The 23,111-nt window shown below is 33.8% G+C and overlaps 1 protein-coding gene across 8 annotated transcripts in view; it reads left to right on the top strand.

The window, feature by feature from the left end:
• UBE3A (ubiquitin protein ligase E3A) overlaps positions 1-19,561 on the top strand; it is a 99,082-nt gene extending 79,521 nt beyond the window's left edge. For all 8 annotated transcript variants that reach the window (XM_055326082.1, XM_055326081.1, XM_055326079.1 and 5 more), the window contains 6 exons: positions 377-582; positions 1,281-1,445; positions 2,985-3,140; positions 3,226-3,299; positions 16,261-16,404; positions 17,374-19,561. In XM_055326082.1, the coding sequence (XP_055182057.1) occupies positions 377-582; positions 1,281-1,445; positions 2,985-3,140; positions 3,226-3,299; positions 16,261-16,404; positions 17,374-17,494 (866 nt within the window). In that variant the 3' untranslated portion in view covers positions 17,495-19,561. The remainder of the gene's footprint in view (positions 1-376; positions 583-1,280; positions 1,446-2,984; positions 3,141-3,225; positions 3,300-16,260; positions 16,405-17,373) is intronic.
• Positions 19,562-23,111: the final 3,550 nt, after the last annotated feature.

The following is a 23,111-nucleotide window of genomic DNA, read 5'->3' as shown; positions in this document are numbered from 1 at the left end:
AGAAAGGTGCTAGAAAAACTTCATGGGATCATTGTACAGTTTTGAAAAAACAAAAACTTCCTTGAAATTAAAAATTGTTTTTTGAAAACAGCACATATAGATTAAATCTGTGTTAATAAGTTTTTATAAAGCTTTTTTCCCTTCAATTTTACATTTATTTTTCTATCATTTGTATGAATACAAATTAACTTATCATTTGTATTAGTAGGAGATAAGAGAACTTGAATTTAGTGAACATTTTCCTTAACTTCTTGGAAAATGCAACCGAAATTGCTTTATTGCCACTACCTACAAGTTTGTGTAATTATTTTATATTTATATTTGTATCGTTCACCAGTCTTTAATATTACTGTATTTTTTAAATCATTTTTTATAGGTATGTTCACATATGATGAATCTACAAAATTATTTTGGTTTAATCCATCCTCTTTTGAAACTGAGGGTCAGTTCACTCTGATTGGCATAGTGCTGGGTCTGGCTATTTACAATAACTGTATACTGGATGTACATTTTCCCATGGTTGTCTACAGGAAGCTAATGGGGAAAAAAGGAACTTTTCGTGACCTAGGAGACTCTCACCCTGTAAGTCTGCTATTTTTTTATTTGATGTTGTAGATTTTATTTAAACATAAAACTATAGTTTATGTAAAAAAGTTTTCATTTGGAATTATTTTCATTTGTTAATATTATACCTAGTAAGATACAGTTGTTTTAATTTGTTGAAGTACCATGGACACTAAAAACTCAAAGGAGAAATTTATTGTAACTATCAGCAAGCAGATTTTGTAGTATTGATACTGTAGAAAAGGGCTTTTAAACATGTTTTGTTTTTTTGGTTTTCGGTGTGGGATTTTTTTTTTTTTTCTTTTTTAAATGAAACCACATGAGATCGCCAGGTGAAATCAAAGCTACTCTGGATAAGGGGCTTGGTGGCTACAGTTAGTATGTCTGTTTCTCTCTCCAACCCCTCCATTACTGTTAGACACCTCTGAGGTTCTCTCATAGGAGCACAGTGTAAAATCCATTGCTAAATCAATGCTGTGGTTTTCTTAGCAGAGAATTGGACAGATCAGTGACTGTCAATGTCAATCTTTCTGTATTGTAAACTATTTGAGGGACAGAAGGGATACTTTCTGTGCTTCAGGGTTTTTGTTTTTTCTTTTTTGTTGTTGTTTGTTGTCTGTGCTTTAGTTCTTATTATTTTTTTTTTCTTCCTGAGAAGAGGGAAACTTGTATTTTATAGTTTTGTGGTAGCCTAATTTTTCATTTCTGGTTGTTAGGTCCTCTATCAGAGTTTAAAAGATTTATTGGAATATGAAGGGAATGTGGAAGATGACATGATGATCACTTTCCAGATATCTCAGACAGACCTCTTTGGTAATCCCATGATGTATGATTTAAAGGAAAATGGTGATAAAATTCCAATTACAAATGAAAATAGGAAGGTAATAAGTGTTTAATATCATCATTGTTTCTTTATTAACAGTTTTAAAGCACATATGCTTGTAATTTTTAAAGAAGTATCTAAACTAGTTCATACAGAAAATCAAGAAATCAGGTAATCAAATTCTTTAAGTGAAAGCCACAGTTTTCTAAATCTTTGGTGTAAGCTGGTATGAGTCTGTAGTTGGGCTTAAACTTGCCCTTTTTAAGAAAAAGGACAGGAGTAGGAGATAGTGACACAATGTGGCTGTAATAAAAAGCAGAAACAATGTATTTATGATACTGAACTGTACAGGGGAGAGAAACAAGGACCTCATGATTAGGATCCTTATCACCCAACAAATTATCCTTGCCTTTAATGTATATATATACATATGTCACTTAAAAATACTAGTGAAAAGTGTTTTTTAAGTTAGATACATGTTTTCTGTAAGCATCTGGAAACAGAGGGGAATAACCCAAAATGTGACAGGAAACTTAAGATAAACTATATAGTAAACCTTTAAAAAACATAGTTTTATAATATAATTTTTGATAAAATATTATAATCTCTAAGTTAGGATACAAAATGCATTTAGCGTTTATGATTTGGTACCAACTTCTTTATCAAGTAAAACACCAACATTTTGGCTGAACTGAATAACAGTAGGCAACTTCCCAAATATTCTAGCATAAACAACATGAGGCTTCCTAGTTTGCTCAGATCTAGTACATTGCAGTTGTTCGTTTTGCGAATAGATATATACATGATTTAAATGTCTCTGTGTTCACACACCTGGTTGACGGACTCAGAATTGTATTGAGGCCTGCTTTTATATTCAGTCTTACTTAATATAAAATCAAAATTGAAACATATATAATTAGTTTATGTACATGGCCTTTTTAGAGTTCGATATTTGCTATTGCAGAGAGCTGTGAAATTGTTAAAGGTACAGACATACCTTGTTTTATTGTACTTTACTGCACTTTGCAGATGTTGCATTTTTTTATACATTAAAGTTTTATGGCAGCCCTGTATTGAGCAAATCTGTCAGCACCATTTTCTAACAGCATTTGCTCACTCTGTCTCTTTTTCACACTTGGTTAATTCACATTTTTCAAACTTTTTCATCATTATTGTATTTATTATGATCTATGCTCAATGACTCTGACTCATTGAAAACTCAAAATGATGGTTAGCAATTTTTAGCAATATTTTAAAAATTAAGGTACATACATTTTTTGAGACATACTATTATTACAAACATCAGTTACAGTGTAGTGTAAACATAACTTTTCTATGCACTGAGAAACCAAAAACTTCATTTGACTCGCTTTATTGCAGTATTCACTTTATTGTAATGAACTGAAACCACCCTCACAATATCTCTGAGGTATGCCTGTATTTTCCTTTCTATGTGTAAAATATGAATCTTTAAAAATATTCATGAATGTTCATTCCTTCTCTGGAAAATAAAAACAAGCTATGCAGCCCAGTATCTTGTTGTGTTTTACTTGTATAGTATATTATAAGAAGTTCTTGTGGTTAATGTTTTCTGCAGGAATTTGTCAATCTCTATTCTGACTACATTCTCAATAAATCAGTAGAAAAACAGTTCAAAGCTTTTCGGAGAGGTTTTCATATGGTGACCAACGAATCTCCTTTAAAGTATTTATTCAGACCAGAGGAAATTGAATTGCTTATATGTGGAAGCCGGGTAAGAAAGCAAAGTGTCTGAAAAACACCCTATTGTTTGTAATGGTGTGATATATATGTTAAGACCTATTTTCTTGAATTTGCAGAATCTAGATTTCCAAGCACTAGAAGAAACTACAGAATATGACGGTGGCTATACCAGGGACTCTGTTCTGATTAGGTGAGGTACTTAATTCTTAAAAGGAAGATGAAATTCATCAAAGGGGTGTGTACTTCATGCTTTAGACCTTCATCTCTAGGTATTACTTAGCACATAAGCAAACTCACAAATTCTTAATCTATATTAGAAGTGTATTTATAATATCACCAGTTTTTATTATTATTCATTTCTTGAATGAAGTATTTTATGTAAGTCACATGTTTTATTCTGCATTTGGGGTATAAATGACCTAACATTCCTAGTGATTCTGATTAGCATGTGCTTACTGCTGGTTCGAAAATGATGAAAATCATCTCTGAAAGTTTCTCTTTTCTTTTGAACCCTGTGTTAGTGAGCTGTTATTCTTGACCCTATTTGAAGTACCCTTTGTGTGAAATTTACATTCTTTTATTTAATCTTTATAATCAGATGCCAAGGTACATATTAGCATTTGTTTTACACCTGAAGAAAATGAGCCCCAGATTTTCACAGAAAAATGTAGAGATTCCCAATCTTATGTGCTTCCAAACAGATGCTGTTCAATATCATACTATCTCCTTTTCTGTACTATACTATTCAATCTTAAAAGACAGACTTCTTCCTCCCTTGTGGAGATTGGTAAACGGGGACAAAGGTGCTTTTTTGTTGCCTACTAGTGGGATAAGTTGAGGAATGCAAACATAACTTCTGGAGGTTGTTTCTACTCTAAGACTCCAGTATGTGAACACCAGAATTGAGTATCAGCTGTATCTAGAAATGAATAACATTTTATATTACATTATTTTTCTGTTATTTTATTCTTCCTGCTATGTAGGAGGATACTTGTATTTCTTCTTTTTTAGTACACCCTAAGTCATTTCTAGTAGCAATTATATAACTAAGCAACTGCTAATATGCTACTTACCTGAAGTTTCAAATTGACACATGAAAAGATTGAGGACAAGATAAAACCTCACTGTGAGTCCCAAGGACTTCACAGTAGTATTTGTTAGTGATGTAAATCACAGATAGGTTTGTAGCCTCTTAGTTTTTCTTTGAGAATAGTTGGAAATATTTTGTGTGTTCTTTATAGAGAAATTATTTTTTAAAGTTTTTATTTCTAGCTTATAACATAATTCCTACTTGATACTTAAGATCATATGTTAATGTGTGATTTGAAAGGCAAATGAAAAGATGGGTGTAGTAGCTTCCAAATCATTCTCACCATTAACGGTATTCTTAAAACCTTTTTAAACAAAATTCAAACTTCTTATTTTGTCAACATATATAAGAAAATATTCATTGATTAAATAGAATCTACAACTACTAGAAAGTTGAAGACTTAGAATAGTTATTATAATACCAGGAAAAAATTGGCGATATTGTTATCTTGGTTGATTTTTATTTCATTTTAAGTGTTCAGACGTTATTGAATTGAAATGAATAAAACACTTTGAAACTGTTTAATACATTTAAGCTAAAAATTAGTAGCATAACACTTGATGTAATAGAAAAAAACCAATGAAGGTATTTTAGTTTTTATTGTTAAAAATATAATTCTATTACAATTGTTACCACTGATAAAGTTAATGAAAATAAATTTTTCAAAAACAACTAAATGTAAAACATGAACATTTAAGAGTCTAGCATTAATAAAAATAAAGTTAAATGTTGACTCTCAAGGAAGTTTTTGTGTATATGTTTTCTAGTTGCTGATAAAGCTCTCCCTGATTTCATTTACTAAGAGACTTAGAGGTATCTTTTTAAATGGCCCTCCTTAGTGTTTTGGGGTGAGAGTCAAGGACTACTGCAGTTTCTTTGTAGTTGATACTGACTTTCTGTTTAAAAGGCTTGATCAAGCAACACCTGGGTGGCTCAGTCAGTTATGCATCTGCCTTCAGCTCAGGTCATGTCCCAGAGTCCTGGATCAACCCTCACATCGGGCTCCGAGCCTCCTTCTCTCTCTCACTCTGCCTGCTGCTCCACCTGCTTGTGCGCTCTCTCTCTCTGTGTCAAATAAATAAAATCTTATTTAAAAATTAAAAAAAAAATTAAGACTTTATCAAATTCAGATTTAATTATCCTCTCCCCACAGTTAATGTGATTCATTTCATTGAATTTTTCCATATTATATCAGCCTTTTATTTCTAGATAAACCTTACTTAGCCGTGTGGTCTATTAGTTTATAAATGTGTTGCTCTTTTATTTTACTAACATTTTAAGGTCTGTATTCATGAGGAATATTGACCTATAATTACCTTTTTTATACACATCAGGCTTTTGCTACCCTTGTAGTGAGTTGAAAAAGAAAACTGTTCCTTATTTTCAGAAATACTTGCGTAAGATTGGTATTTTTTTCTCTTAAATATTTGTTCAAATTCACCAGAGGAGACTATCTGGGCCTGGACATTTCTTTGTTGAAAGTTTTGTTCTTTGGAGTTTTTAAAAATTTTATTTGGAAATAACTGTAGATTATTGGAATTTTCTTTTAAAGTATAGGTTGGTCCTGTAATAGCCTCTCTACTTTCCCACAGTGGTAACATTTTGCATAACTATAGCACAGTTTCAAATTCAGGAAGTTGATATTGGTTCATCCTGTAGATCATATTCAGATTTCATCAGTGGTTAGGCCCTTATTTCTATGTACGTTCAGTTCGTGTACTTGGATCACATTGTATAGATTCAGATAACCACTATCTTCATCTTAGTGTACAACTTTTTCATCACCAGAAGGGTCTGTGTTTCTCTCCCTTTCTAGGCATACTTTGTACCCCAGCATGATTACCTTGAGATCCATCAAAATTGTCACATGAATCAACTAGTCATTCCCTTTTATTGCCGTGTGTAGTATTGCATGGCATACATGTACCAGATTTGGTTTAACCATTCAACTGCTAAAGGACACTTGGGTTATTGTCAGATTTGGCTATTAGGAATAAAGCTACTAAACATTTAAGCACAGATTTTTGTGTGAACATAAGTTTTCATTTCTCTGGTATAAATGCCCAGGAGTGCAATCCTGGGTCATATGATAAGTACATGTTTAGATTTCTAAGAAACTGCTAAATTATTTTCCAGAGTCCCTGTACCATTTTTCATTTCCCTGGGGTATATGAATGATCCAGTTTCTCCATATTATTGCTAGCATTTGTTGGTGTCAAAATTGTTAACTTTATCCTTTCTCCTAGATAGGTTGTGATGATACCTCATTGTGCTATAATTTGAACTATCCTTGATGGCTATAATGTGGAATATTTTTTCATGTACTTATTTGCCATCTACATATTATTTTTGGTGAAATGTCTGGGGTTTTTTATTGTTGAATTTTGAGTTCTTCATAATTTTTAGTCCTTTTTGAGGTATGTGCTTTGCAAGTACATTCTCCTACTCCTGTAGCTAATCTTTTCATCTTAACAGAATCTTTGCATAGCAGAAGGTTTTCATTTTGATTAACCTTGATTTTTCTTTTATGGATCATGTTTTTGGTAAAGTCAAATCTTGGCCAGCCTTAGGTCCTAAAGATTTTTCTTTCCTAAAATTTTTTACAGTTTTACATTTTATATTGAAGTGTGTTCATTTTGAGTTAATTTTTATATAACATTTGAGATTTAAGTCAAGATTCACTTTTGGCCTGTGGATGTCCATATGTTCCCATATAATTTATTGAAAAGGCTATCCTTCCTTTACTGATTTGTTTTTGCATCTTTGTCAAAAATCAGTGTATAATGTTTATATAAATCTTTTTCTCAATTCCCTATGCTATTCCCTTGATCTGTGTTTCTATCCATCCCTCTGCCAATACTGCACTGTCTGTATTTCTACAGGTAAATGGTAAACATTAACATCAGATAAGAGTGCGAATGAAAGATTTCTTGTCTTTTCCATATTTTAGCTACTCTTTGCTTTAACATACAAATTTTATATTCACTTTGACTATGCTTAAAAAAACCTTGATGAAATATTGATAGGAATTACATTAAGATCAAATTGGGGAGAACAGACATTTTTACTATGTTCACTGTCCAACCTATGAATACAGTATAATTCGTCATTTATTTAGGTCCTTTTATTAAAATGACATTGTATTTTTAATTTTGGTTCCCACATGTTAGTATACAGGAATATGATTGATTTTTTTTTACATGTTGATCTTCTATTTTGGACCTTGATCTTCACTTACTTTAGAAGGTTTTTTAGGTTTTTTTTTTTTTTTTTTTTTTTTTTTTGAGACCTCTTGGGGTTTTCTTTGTAGACAGTCATGTCATCTGTAAATAGGGATAGTTTTGCTTATTTTTAAGTTTGTATGCCTTTTATTATTTTTTTCCTGCCTATTTATGCTAAAACTTTTAGCACTGTGCTAAATAAGAGTAGTTAAAGCAAAAGCCTTGACTTGTTCCTGAATTTAGGAGAAAGCATTTATCTTTATCTCTTAAGCTTCATATTAGTGTAGTTGGTGCTCTACAAATTCAAGAGGTTCCAACCTCTGTACCTTGTGGGTTTTTTTTTTTTTTTTTTTGGTCTGCTTGTTTTGTTTTATTGTCTTTTGTTTCTTAAGATTTCATTTATTTATTCAGGAGAGACACAGAGAGCGAGGCAGAGACATAGGCAGAGGGAGAAGCAGGCTCCATGCAGAGAGCCTAATGTGGAACTCGATCCCAGGACTCCAGGATTATGCCCTGGGCCGAAGGCAGTCGCTAAACCACTGAGCCACCCAGGGAAGCCCCCCTATACTTTGTTTGTTGAGCTTTGCTGTGAACAGGCTTTTGGCTTTTTGTCAGATGTTTTTTCCACATCTGTTGCTAGAAGCATGGTTTTCTTTATTCTCTATTTGATACAGCACATTGCATTAATGGATTTTCCATTATTGAACCAATGTTCCATATCTCAGTCATTTCCATTTAGTTCATTGTCACATTTGACGTGGTAATGGTGGTTGATTATTTTTGTGTCTTGAGTTCATGAGATACACTGGCCTATAGTTTTTGTCTTTTTTTTTTAATGTTGTCTTGGTCTGGTTTAAACATTAGGATTAATTCTGGCCTCGTAAAAAGTTGGGAAGTGTTCTATTTGTAGGAGAGATTGTGTTAAGGTGGTACTAATTGTTTCTTAAATGTTTCGTGGAATTCTCCAACGAAATCATTTGGGCCTGGAAATTTCCTATTTTTTGGGAGAATTTGAAATTCAGTTTCTTCAGTGTTTATAAAGCGATTAAGATATTCTTTCATACTGGGTGGGTTATGGTAGTTTGTGTTATTCAAGGAGTTGATCTATTTTATTTAAGTAGTCAAATTTATGTGTGAAGAGTTCATAATATTCCCTTCTTATCCTTTTGATGTCTGCAGGTCTGAACTGATCATACCCTTTTTTATTCCTCATAGTGGTAATTATGGTTTTTTTTTTAACTTGTTAGTCTTTGTTGAGAGATTTGAAATTATTGATTATATTGAAAAGCTAGCTTTTTATTTCTCTGTTCTTATTTTCAATTTCATTGATTTCTGCTCTTTATTAGTTTCTTCCTTTGTTTTGGTTTATTTTGCTCTTCTCATTCTAGCCTACTGAGGAGAGAAACAGTGATTGGTTTGAGACCTTTCCTCTTTTCTAATGTAAGCATTTAGTGCTTTAAATTTTATTCTCATTATTGCTTTAGCTATATCCCATATGTTTTGATATGTTGTGTTTTTCTTTTTTTTCTTATCTGTATTTTTTAAAATTTATTTTGAGACTTTTTCTTTGTTAAACAAAATTATGTTGTTTAATTTCCAGGGTTTTTGGATATTTTCTTCTTTCTTCTCTCTTATTTATTGATTTCTAGTTTGATTCTTTTATAGTCAGAGAACTTATTCTTGCATGACTGTCAATACTTTTGAATTTGTATATTCTGTGTTGGTGGGTGGAATGTTTGGTGATTGTTAATTTAGATTTTGTTCATTGATGATTTTGTAGATTCTGTGACCAGTAGTTCTATCAGTCACTCAGAGAGAGGGGTGTTGAATGCTCCATACTGGTGGGTGTGTCCATTCCTCCTTTCAGGTCTATCAGTTTTGACTTTATGTATTTTGAATATCTTTTGATTGGTGCATAAACCTTGAGCCTCAGTATGTCTTTTTGATAGATTGATCATTTATCATTATGTGGTGTGGTTCTCCGTCTACTGATTTTCTTTCCTCCAGAATCTGTTTGTCTGATCTATTAATCTTCTTTTAACATTTTTTTAAATTAAACTTCTTATTGTGAGATAATTCTAGATTGGTATGCAGTTGTAAAAAATCACACAGAGACCCTGTGTACACTTTATATTTCACTTAGTAGCAAATTTTTATAAAACATTAGTTACAATATCACAAGTAGGATACAGTTAAAATTCAGAAAAGTTCAATCACCACAAGAATTCCTCCTGTTGCTTTTCTTTATTCCGTCAAACCCATATATCTATAGCTTTTCACTATGCCCACTCTGGTCCTTAACACCTGACAACAACTAATCTGTTGTCTGTTTCTTTAATTTTGTCATTTCAAGAATATGAAATAAGTGAATCACACCTAATATGTCACATTTTTGGGATTTGCCAATTTTTTTTAGCCATTTGCCTGTTGAAAAACTTCATGTTTGTTCCTCATTTGGAGCTGTTATGAATAAAGTTGCTATGAATAATCACATGCAATTTATTTGGTAAACACACATTTTCGTTTCTCTAAATGCCAAGAATGCACTTAATTGTTTTTTACTATTGAATTTGAGAGTTCTGATACTTTTCTCTTACTCCTTTTATCTCTGTCACGTTTTGCTTCATGTATTTTGAGGCTCTGTCATTTAGTACATATCTTGAATTCTTTCTTTCATTTATTTTTTTTGTACATACCCATTTATAGTCATTATGTCTTATTGGTGGATTGGTCTTTTTATCATTACATAAAGTCCCTTTTTTTAATTTGTAATTTTCTTTGCTCTAAATCTAATACGAATATAACCATTCCTGGTTTATTTTTTAATGTTTGCATATCTTTTTTCTGATGTTTTATTCACAACCTATCTGTTGCTGAATTTGAAATGAGTTTCTTAAAAATAGCATGTAGTTGAGTCCTTTTTTTCCATCCACTCTGTCTGCCTTGTAATTGATATAGTTAGAAAATTCCTATTTAAGGTAATTATTGATACATTAGGGCTTATGTCTACCATTTCAGGTTTTCTGTTTCTCCTTTATCATTTTGTTTCCATGGGTTATCTTGTTACTTGAACGTTTTTTTAGGATTCCGTCTTGATTTACTTCTAGTGTTGTTTGGGTTGTATGGTTTAGTATAGTGTTCTTCCTGTTTGCTGTGGTACATTACATTGTACACATGTGAAAGTGGATCAGCATCTCTTCCAAAGAAGTATGGAAACCTTGCTTTCAATTAGGTTTCTTTCCCCACTTTTAAATATTGTTGTGAATATTAATACTGTTATAATTTTTATATCAGTCATCACATAGGATTTACAAAATTCATGAGAATTTTGTGTATACCTGTATTTCTGCTATTTCAATTCTTCCCTTTTGCTTTAAGAGTCTTTTATGACTTCTTTTAGTCATTCTTCAAAGACAGGTCTACTAATGGCAGATTCTTTTAGTTTTCCTTTGTTTGGGGATGTCTTTGTTGCTGAAGATTAGTTTTGTTTATGCCATTGGGATTTGTTCAGCTTCTTGGATTTGTGGGTTGTTTTTTTGTTTGTTTATTTTTTTTGCTCAACATGGAAAATTTGGGGGCACTATTTCTTCAAATATTTTTTCAGCCCCAGTGTCTCTCCTTTCTTTCTGAGTTTCTAGTAGTACCAGTGTTCAGCCATTTATCATCATTACACATGTATCTGAGACTGGTTTGGTTTTGGTTTTTGGTGTTTGTTTTCTCTTTTGTTTTCCAGTTTTCTCTCGTTTGGTTTTTTTATCCTCTGTCTTCTTTACTGTTGAGCCTATCCAGTATTTTTCTCTATGTTTTTCCAGTTCTATAATTCACATTTGGCTCCTTTTTAAAAATAACTGCTGTTTCTTTCCTGAGATTTTTCTCTTGTTTCATTTCTGAAACAATAGAGCTTGTAATTGTAAAATCATTTTTATGATGAATGCATTAAAATCCTTGTGAGATAATTCCAACATACCCTGTTCATCTCAATGTTGACACCACTTGTTTCTTGTTCTTTCATGTTGTAATTTGGCTTGCATCCTAGACATTGTGTCTGTTAGGAGATCCTGGGTCCTATTTACATTATTTTACTTTAGTAGGCAATCATCCTATTCAAGTGTAACACACGGGTCCTAGCATACTTTTTGTGGGTTGTGGTTCCAGAGACAATTTTAGTTTTCAGAGCCTTTGTGCCACTATCCTGCTTTGCTTTATATATCTTATTCCATGAGGGCTCCCACTGGTCCATGATGGTGTTGCTTGATGGAGATGAAATGAACAGCTTCTCCATGCAGACATGTGTGGTATCTTAAGCCTCCCATGGGCTGGAGAGTTCTTGCTGCGCTCAGTGCCTTTTGTGGCAGATAAATTAGGCCCGTTTTGCCGGCCATTCAGGGTCCCTCGGCTAGGAGGGACTCTGGGTCCCTACGAGAAAGACGAGCACTTACCAGGCCAGGACCAATTGTGGCAGAAAAACCCTCCCAGCTGTGACTCTGGGTTGAGAAAGAAAGTCTCAAGTATGACTTCTTTTCTTCTTGTTCAATTTAAGTTTATCTTCTGTTTTTTGGTACTATCATTGTGCTTCATTTATCCTGTGGTTCCTCTAGTTCATTTTTAGTTTCCTCCATCTGATATGATTTCTTTTCTTTCTATTTCCAGTTATCCCCTGCTCTTGTCAAACCTTTCAAGATCTTTTCTTCAGTTTTAGTTATGTTTCTGACTTAATTGTCCTTTCATAGCCTCTACTATGACTTAAATTTTTTTTTACCTTAATTTGAAATCTGTTTACAGTTTTCATATGTTTTGTTGGCAGATCTTTGGCACACTTTTATTCTCTATAAAGACATGATTCTTGCGTGCACACACACACTATTCCTCTCTAGTAACTCTGTGTATGATCTTTTTCTGTTGCTCTCTTTTTTTCCTTTTTTTTAAAAAGTCAGATGAGTTTTCTCATGCTTAGAAGAGGAAGAAATAGGCCAGAGCAGCTTTTTCATGCTTAAAGAAGGCTCTGTGCATTTTGTTTTTGCAAAATGTTTTTTTTTTTTTTACAGGTACATATATGAGGCTGTTTTTTTTTTTTTTTTTAATGAAGCCTTTTCTGAAACTGCCTATTCTACTCTCCCACCTTTATTAGAATTTTCCTAGGCCTTTTTATTCTTGATTTGGTCAATTTGGACCTTATTTCCAGCAGTTTCTCCTCAGTTCTGGAAGGGAATTTTGGTGTTCCAGGGCTTTAAGGACCCGGAACTCTTTACTGTATCATGCTCCCCTTGCATTTAGCTACAAACTGGATAACTCTCTTTTGGCTGCCTTCTCAGATTGGCCTGGGCTTTCCAGCAGGTTGATGATGGTTTTAAGGTTCCCTGTTCCCTGAGCTGTAAGAAACACAGTTGCCTTCTTTTTGCTTCTACACCCACTGGCAGAGATACCAACCAGGTATTCTAGCCGTGTCAAGTGGTGTTTTTCTGTTCATTTACATGGAAGGATTTATAGGGCGATATCTTGTCACCTGGTTTTGAAGGTGTATCTGTAGGTCTTCCATTTTCCCATCCAGTTAGCTCTGGGTTTATCCAAAAGATTAGGAAGATTGAAAAGAAAAGCAAAAACAAAGTAATTGTGTCATCCCCACCATCATTGTCCCAAAACCTCTTATCTTTCTTCTGATTTTTTGTATCTGTTAGTATCCTTACCTGAATCCATTGTTTCATTGGAGGTTGCAAAATGGTGATTTGGAAAAAAATTTCTTTTTTTTTCATTCTACCTGCTGTTCTTTCTCCTCATCAGTGGATGCTATTTGATTACTATGTAAAATAGTTTTACTGAAAAGGCACAATAAAATGTAATTAAATAATTTTAGACTAAGGAGTTAATGTAATAGTTTGAATAGTGACAATTGAGTTTGGATTTTGGTTAGTTTTTTTTTTTTTTTTGCCTTTTTCCGAATACTGTTTATAAGCTCATAGATTTTTATATATTGAATGTTTTTCACAATCATTAATCTTCATGATATTCAAACTACTTAGTTTTGATATACTCTTAACATCACCTCATTACATTTTGAAATTTTGAGCTCACTTTGAGCATTTTTAACTCTAGGCCTGAAATAAACCATTTTCATAAGAAATCATTGGGGAATGTCATTTTTAAAAGTCAGTTTGGAGTACAAGGTATGACCTTTGTTATTAAATACTAGTGCATTTTCCAGGGGACAGTGTGTGAGGAACAACTTTTTCAATATATCCTGGAAATCACCCCATATCAATGTAGAGATATCTTCCATGTTCTTTTGTATGGCTAAATACTGTCATTGTGTGGAAGCAGTATAGCTTATTAATATCCACGGATATAATGTTTATTTTTACTGTTTTGGTATGAGATGTCACAATGAGTTATCTCATACATGGATTATTCCATATATATATATATCTTGTTCTGTTTCTGATCTCTGTGTCCCTAGTAGAAATTTTGATCATACTACCTTTTTTTTTTTTTTTTTTGGTCACCTTAGAAATTAACCTTCTGTTTCCAAGTTTATTTTGCATATTTCTTGAGTATATTTGAGTATTCTTATTTCTGTTTCAGATTTGTTCATTTCTGAGTTTTGTATTTCTGATTAATGGTTTTCTTTACTATTTGCTGTTGCATTTTCTCTTCAAGTTGGAATATGGGAATTACAGGTTTTCCATTCTTTATGATCAAATTTTTCAAGTATATTTTTTTCTGCTAGAAAATACAGCTGCTTATTTGCTGAACTTGTTTCATTATATCTTTTTTTTTTTATTTTGGATTTTGATTTTCCCATTTATGTTTCTGTTGATTTAGTTTTTCTGGACCTGGTATTAGTAGATCTCATGGTAGAGTGGAGAGAAGTTTAAGTGGCTTTAGTGGTCTCTTGATGGAATGGTCCCCTCTTTTGCTCTTACAGTAAGAGTAGTTTCTTTAATACATGGTTATTTGGCCTAGCATCTTTTGATTCTTTAATTCCATCTTGTTTACTTAGGGCCTCTTTGATTAGCTGCTTCCATCCCTTTCATCCCTTTGTAGCCAGAGCTGCTTTGAGGGGACACCTGTCTCCCAAGGTGCTCCTCATCACTTCGAGGCATAATGCCTACCTGTCACTTCTACCCTAGTACTTTGCCCAGGCCCTTCCTTTTAGCCACCTTGTTGCCAGGCCTCTTATCTGTCCTTAGTTGTTCACACTCTTGGGGTAGAGCTCTGCCTTTCTGGGGTGAACTCTAACCGATATTATTATGCACACCCTCCTCTTCCATATTGCTCCTGTAGGACTCTGCTAGTTCAGGCTCAGGTATTCATACTCTCAACTTATGTGTCAGTTGGGAGTTTGCCACTCTGTCTTCCTAGGTTTAATCTAAAGTTATGGGTGTTTTTATTGGATTTTTCGCTGCTTTTTAATCTCCATAAGTTTTAAGAGAGGTAGATGGAATGTGATTCATACATATGACTTAGGTAGAAATACAGAAGCCTCTTTTTCAGTTTTCTGAACAGTTGCATTCCTAATAAATAAACAAAGAATATAAACAGACTGGTCAGGGTCCTATCTCTCTGCCTGCGTCTGATTCAGTTAGGATTCAGAGCCCTCCTACAGTGTGAGAAAACCTGATTACCACTCATTTGTAGGGCAGCTCTGCGGCTCTGACAGAAGCTCTGGCATACAGGAGACTTATTTTTTCTTGTCAGCCACCCAAAAGGAGTGATCTAGACTATGGAACAATTTTGTCCTCCTGAAAGAGGCACCTGGATATTCCATGTCTTACTTCCTGTGATTATGATATAGTTCTCTATTGTTTCTCTAGGTGAATGAGAGGTTTGCTAGAACTGAGGGGTGGGGGAGGATGTTAGAATGTCAGGGAAAAGAAGTAGAAAGACATTGAAGAGAGCCGAGAAATCTAATAAAGCTGCTAGCTCATGTCAGAAGAATTGGCATTGTACCAACAAAAATGCCTGCATTTTAATAATAGAAATTGTATACTGGAATACTAGAATATCAAAAACTAGAATTATAATTACACATGTAGGAAGTGTGATATTCTCTGCTAAGATTCCGGAAAGAGCTCTTCAAATAAATATTAAAATTATCCTTTGACTAAGTAACATTGTCAATTTTTTTCTGAAATCTTGAAATTTTTTTAGTTGAGAATTATTGTGGATACATCATTATTCAAACAAGCAAGCCAAGATTGCTCTTAATGTACTGCATTTTGTTTTTGGTGTGAGTATAACAAGCATCATTATAACAACATGACTTTTATCACCTAGATTTTGGGAATGCCAGGGACTAAATCATTCTCTTAAAATAATTGCATATAGCAGAAATATCAGAATTATCCCCCATCCGCACTTCTACAGTACACAAAATCAAAAGTGTTCTAGTTTATTTTTTAAAAGTATGCTTTTGGATTAGTACTATTAGATGTGTGTTTCTCTGTATTTTGTCCTTAATCTGTATCACCTTTTCCCGCCAAAATCTTGTATTTTCAATTCGCAGGATTTGGGTTTTGGATTTGGTCGTTTGTTTGCTGCTGATTATATATTATGAGTATACCATAGTTTATCTAATTACTTCCTGTTGTTGGACACTTAGGTTTATCAGTTTTTACCATTCTAAATAATGCAGCAGTGGATTACTCTTATGTTTTTAAGTGTTTCAGTAAGATTAATTAGTATAAGTAATTTGTAGATCCTTGATTACCAGGAATGAATGTTCAGGGTTTCTGATATTAATTTCCAAGTTACTTCTGTAATACGGTTTTAATAAATCATAAACTCTTATAAGTGCTAGTTGTAAATGAATGCCAAACTAAAATCAGTATTCTGTCTTTTCTCAGAGAGTTCTGGGAAATCGTTCATTCATTTACAGATGAGCAGAAAAGACTCTTCTTGCAGTTTACAACAGGCACAGACAGAGCACCTGTGGGCGGACTAGGAAAATTAAAGATGATTATAGCCAAAAATGGCCCAGACACAGAAAGGTAATTATTAATTTTTTTGTAGTTTTACATAGAATTATCCAAATCACATGAAATATTAGTTCAGAGAGTATTTTTCTATTACTGTTTGAGGAAATTTTTAACACACTGGCCTAGTTCAAAACTATTACAGAGCTCACTTGATTTAAAATTTTGCAAATTGATATTCAATTTTTCATAATTTTTAAACTCAAGACCTTATTATGTATTCTATTTAAAAATGGTTGAATTGAGGCTTGGAAAATTGTTCAGCACTAGGTTTCATAATCTTAAACATTTGAATCCAATTTCATAATCTTGGCATTTAATTTGTTCTCTATTATATAAGTTAATGTTTTTGTTGAGTAAGGATCATTCATGAACAGTAGCATATTTGAGGGTTTAAATATATAGAAATATATAGAAATGTCTGTGCCTCCCTTTATTTCTATTAGCATTCCACATTATTTGATGTATTATTTGATGACTTTAATGTAAATTTGTTTATATTTGTTATTAAGTCACTTATATAACATATTGCCAAGAATATTTCTAACTGGCATTAAAGAACACAGACTTTGAAATCTTAAAAACCAAATTTGGGTATTCTCTCCACTTTAGAGTAAATTTACTTCTCAGTGATGTCAGCTCTGTAGTGGGAATAATGATAGGTTTATTGTGAGATTTAGTTAAGTGAGATCTAACAGTTAAATACCTGAAACAATGTCTGGTTTGTCATAATTCAGTGGATACAATATGTTATCATCAGTCATCACCATCTTCATTATCATCAGTATTGAGTAATACATAAGATAAAGACAAACTGATACTTGATAGCTGTACACAAAAAGCAAAAAGTTTGAGTTGCATTAACGTGTACTCTGCATTGCAAACCGTCTCAACTACAGGTACGATCTAAAAGTAGGACTTTTTAATGATGAGCATGTTCCCCATGATTTATTTTCCTATTTTCCCCCCCTTCTCCCTATTTAGGTTACCTACATCTCATACTTGCTTTAATGTCCTTTTACTGCCGGAATATTCAAGCAAAGAAAAACTTAAAGAAAGACTGTTGAAGGCCATCACTTACGCCAAAGGATTTGGCATGCTGTAAAAAAAAAAAAAAAAAAAGAACGAAAAGAAAAGAAAAGAAAAAGAAAAAAAGGAAAAAGAAATTTAAAATTTTAATAAATATAATGAGGGATAAAATTGGTGGTGATAGTGTCCCAGTACAAACAGGCTGTAAGATAGTGAACCACAGTAGTCACCTATGTCTGTGCCTCCCTTCTTTATTGGGGATATGTGGGCTGGAACAGCAGATTTCAGCTACTTATATGAACAAATCCTTTATTATTATTTTTTTTTTTTTTTTTTGCGTGAAAGTGTTACTTATTCTTTCACTTGTATGTACAGAGAGGTTTTTCTGAATATTTATTTTAAGGGTTAAATCACTTTTGCTTGTGTTTATTACTGCTTGAAGTTGAGCCTTTTTGAGTATTTAAAAAATATATACCAACAAAACTACTCTCCCAAGGAAAATATTGCCACCATTTGTAGACTGTGTAACCTTCAAGTATGTGCTACTTTCGTCCCTGTATCTAACTCCAATCAGGAACTGTGTTTTGGGTTTTTTGTTTTTTGTTTTTTTTTTTTGCTTTTTTGTTTTTTTTTTAAACAATTTGCTTTGAAACTTGAAGTCTTGAAAACAGTGTGATGCAATTGCTGCTGTTCTAGTCCCCAAAGAGTTTTCTGTGCAAAATCTTGAAATCAATAAAGATGGAAGGGAGAACTTGGAATGTTTTAACTGCAGCCCTCAGAACTTTACTTTTAGTGACAGCACAACAAATTAAAAACAACTCATGCCACAGTATGTCGTCTTCATGTGTCTTGCAATGAACTGTTCCAGTAGCCAATCCTTTTTCTAGTATATGAAAGGACAGGGATTATTTTGTTGTTGTTGTTGTTGTTGTTGTTATTGTTGTTTTAAGTTTACTGGGGAAAAGTGCATTTGGCCAAAAGAAATGGTAATCACGCCTGATGCAAGAAAGCTAGGAAGTTTGTTGTTTATTATAAACACAAAGCATGTGAAAGTGCACTTAACATAATTTTTTATTAATTACTTATTACCTGCATTTTAAATAGACAATCCAAAGTCTTCCCTTCATGTTGCCATCATCTTGTCTAATCAGCCATTTTATCAAGGCACATGATCAGTGTTACAACATAATGGAAAGGATGGCTATTGTGCCTTGTTATTTAATCATACATTAAACAGACCTGGAAGTGAATGGAACTATTACTCTTAAGTCCTACTTACATTGTATATCCCCAAAGATTAAGTTTTACTTCAAAAAGTAAGTGTTAAATATTACTTTCATGTACTATGGAAAAGTACAAATAGGTTTAAATTACTGGGCGTTCAGAAGTAAGTAGTTTCCCCTTTCTAGTCTTCTGTGTCTGTGATGTTAATTTCTTTTATTGCAATATAAAATAAAAGGATTATGTATTTTTAACTAAGGAGAGACATATGGATATATCCTTTTACTACAAGCTACATACAGCTGATGAGCTGAGCTTGTGCTTTGATGATTGTTTTAACAGACTATGATAGATCAGCCTGATGATTTGTGTGAAATTGGCAGGAAAAATGCAGCTTTTCAAATCAGTGGAGGGGAAAATGGATGTCTTTCAGGATTATTTTAATTATTTTAGTAATTGAGACAGATCTGTTATGTACCATAATGCTAAATAAAACAGTGACATTTTTCATCATAATTTAGTGGAAAAAGAAAACAGTGCTTTCCATCTTGTGATAAGGTAACCTTTTTTTGTTGTTTTTTCTGGGCCAGCCTTTAGAAACACTGTTAAGGTATGTACACTACCTTGATGCAAGGGACTCTCATGATACTAAGTCATCTTAAAGAGTGTCTCATCCATGTACTTGTGTATAATGAAAGGAGAGAAATCAAATACTCTGGGGGCATTTTATATAATAAATTCGTGAAGAAATGTGTGCTCTTCAGTTCTCAAGTTCTATTATCACAGTATTGAAGTTCTATAATTGTATTAACATATCTGTATGAAGTTTGTGAATGGTAATTGAGTATAGGTTATCAGATATAGAATTCACATCAAATAGACTTTTAACAAACAGTTCAAAATAAACCTACCCTTAAAAATATTTTAAGAGAAAAAGTCATTGGTTGTCCATACTAGCTGCTCTCACTTGCATAGTTATTTTCCTGGGCATGTTACCACTTCTCTTACCACTGCCTCCTGTTCACTACTGTTTACTAGAATGCCATTGAACAATATCTCAAGGAAGAGGAAAACAGAAATTTTGACTATGATGACTACTTCTACCCTAAAGTCTTACTATTAAAGTACTTTTTTTGTCTGGATACTCTTACATATTTTGATTATCTGTGAATCAGCCCACAGTCTGCAGGAAGCTCTGCCAAAAACATGAACCATAAACTAAAATAATTAGCTTTCCAAATGAAATAGAAACTTGCTCTTACATTTTATTGTTTTAGAAAACTTCAAACATGCAACATAAAAATACAACCTGCTGCCAAACTTTTCTGGAACCTGACAACTTCAGCAAATGAGTTGGATTTCCTCACCCTATATACCACTATCCCAGGTTGTGGTTAATTTTATGATAAAATACAACTACAACTTCCCTAGTTTTATTTTGGGGTGCATACCTGTGTAGGAAGATGAATATCCAAAAAACAAAGCCTTAAAAATGAGGCTTCAAACTGAATTTGCTGATGTTCATTCATTCATGATTGTGACCTAGCAATATCACTCTGTTCTCCTTATACAGCTGCTGAGGTTTCAGACCCCTTTTGGGGTTTTTCTCAAGAATTTCTTAGTCTGTTAGAAGGATTGTTTTCCCAAAGCTACTTTATTTGTATTCTTGATTTCCCTTACCTGCTCATGCACTTTCCATACATATTTTTTTTTAACTTCTACTAGCTCCCTAAGGATCGTCTACCCTTTCCACCTTTTCTGTGAGCCACCAAAGAATTAAAAAACAAACTTCAGTTTTCTCCCTCTTTTGCCTTCTACTCAATGTTATTAGTCTATAATTTCCTGGGGAAGACTGTTAACAAAATGCAAAGTCCCAAGGCTTTCCCCCTTCTCTGTTCAGATCCAGTAAGTTGGCATTTGTTAACCACTGCAAGATTTTGATGCAAATGTCTCCCTGTGAGAACTGCTTAACCCATTTCTGTGCCACTGAAAATGGTCTTCTGTAGAATATTCAAAACCACCCCAATTGCCAGTATGAACCTTGCCAGCACCTTGAACTTAATTTGGCTGCTACTCTGTTTTTCAGTTGGATGTATACTATCCAAATCTTGGATGGATACTATAATTCTACTTAAAGTTTTTTGTCTTTACTTGTCCAGTTCTCTCTGGTCAACCTCAACCACTCCTGGAGATTCTTGTATAAATCCATATTTTTTGCTCAGACTCTAGCCCCAGGAGATCTTTCGGGTACCTCAAAGTTTATACCAAAACTTCATCTTGCATCGCTACCTACTGTTAATTTGTTTCTTCCTTAAAAGGATCACTTTCAGCCCTGTCCTCAAAATCCTTTGTGTCTCAGTTGTCACAGCTTATATCAATTATTTTCCCCTCCAGTCTTCCCAGTTGGTTGTTGTCCTTCATCATACTTTCAGGTCCTGGTTGCTTTTAATAGTTTCCTAAAACTACCCTGACTGTAACTTCTTCCAATCTTTTTCATTCTGCTAAAACAGTTTTGTTAATTTTTCAATATCCCCTGCTTCAAAATTTGTTCCCCTTTGAATATTCTTCAAGCTTGGCAGCCAAAGCTCTCCATAAACTGGGCTCCAAATGGTTTTCCAATTTTGCCATCTGTTACAGGCACTTCTCTCCCTGCATGCTCACCCAACATCTTCATTTTGTGCTTATTTCATATTTTTCGACCCTTCAAAACCAAAATTTAAAACACTTCACCCATGAAGATTTTGTTGATCCCTGACACGGACACCCCCCCCCCCAGGTGCTTGTGTGACTTCACAGCAATTCACACTTCCCGTAATAGCTCAGCTTGGTGGAGCACATTACTTATTTAAACAGCAAAGGAATCCCCAGGGGGTTTTCCCCCATAACCATTACCTAGGATGTGAGCAGATTCATGAAAAGGTTATGTTTGTCATCTTCCCACCAGTTTGTCACTACTCGAATGATTGAAAACGACTCAGCATGCAACAATGTTCAGTGAAGCTTCCTGTTTTTTTCACTAAAAATGGCATGTCTCCTTGTCTCCTCCCCACAACCCCCCCCCCCCATGCACACACACCCTGAATTCTTTATTACTATTAAGCATTGAATGTAGCTAAAGGACTTGCCTCTTGAAGTGACTCCGGATCAATGACTGAATGACAGATAATTGACAGATTTCCTTGAGAGCGATATTGTGTGACTTCCCCAGCCCTACCTTTTGGATGTGCTCTTGAACCAGGAGCCTCTGAGCAGTCCTGCTGTCTGGCCGCACTCCTCATGGAGATGCGAGCAAGCATCTTACACCATCTCACTGTCGCCAGCCCTTTCATGTCTGTCAAAGAACAATCCTCTGCCAAACACTATGCTTTTACACTAAATGAAGCACCATGATGAATTCCTGTTCATAGAACCTCATTACCATTACTACAAATCAATTCTCAAATCAGGATTCATGGATTCATTTGAACAGGACCTGGAGTAGTTATCCTAGCTATCATCTGGTCTTTAGCAAACTAGAAAATGGGATAAGCATGTGTCTGGTACATGATACACGGCTGTTGAGGATGCAGTCTACAGTGTCAGATGACTGGGTTTCATTGCTGGCTATCAGGATTCAGTGAAGTTGAGGTACAGATGCTAGACAACCTGGTGCAAGACCTCCTGAGAGAGACTGAGATAGGTACTTTGAAAATTTGCCAGTTAAAGGAAGAATCCATTGAGAGGTTGGAGATAATTACAATGAATTTCTTTTGCAGGAGTTGACCCTCCCTCATCCACCTCAAAGTAGAGGAAGGGTACTTCCCTCATCTTTTTGTTTTTGTTTTTTCTAATTCAGGTAAAATTCATGTAACAAAATTCACCACTTTAAAGTTGTATAATTAGTGGCTTTTAAAATATTCATGAAATTGTACAACCATCACCATTGCATACAGAGCATTTTTATCACTGTAAAAAAAAATTTCTGTGCCCATTAGGAGTGACTTTATTCTCCCCTCAGTAATCCTCCCCCCCCCCCCCAATCTCTTACACAAACCAAAACCCCTGGTAATCACTAATCTTTCTGTCTGTAGATTCGCCTATTTGGGACATTTCATATCAATGGAATCGTGCAATATGTGGCCTTTTGTATCTGACTTTTTACTTAGAACTGTTTTCAAGGTGCATCTATGTTGTAGCATGTATCAGTACTTCATTTCTTTTTATGGCTGAATAATATTTCACTGTATAGATATACCATATTTTTGTTCATTCATTTGATGGATATTTGTGTTATTTCTGCTTTTTGGCTATTATAAATGCTACTGCTGTGAACATTTGTGTACAGGTTTCTATGTGAATATGTTTTTATTTCTCTTGGTTATGAGTGAAATTGTTGGGTCATATGCCTACTCCTTTCTAGGAACTATCAAACTTTTCCAGACTACTTTTTGGCATTTCCACCAACAGTGTGTGAGTGAGAGTTCCAATTTCTC

This window comes from Nyctereutes procyonoides, unplaced genomic scaffold, assembly GCF_905146905.1.
Source record: "Nyctereutes procyonoides isolate TBG_1078 unplaced genomic scaffold, NYPRO_anot_genome, whole genome shotgun sequence".
Classification (NCBI taxonomy): Eukaryota; Metazoa; Chordata; class Mammalia; order Carnivora; family Canidae; genus Nyctereutes; species Nyctereutes procyonoides.
This window is presented reverse-complemented; position numbering and strand designations above follow the sequence as displayed.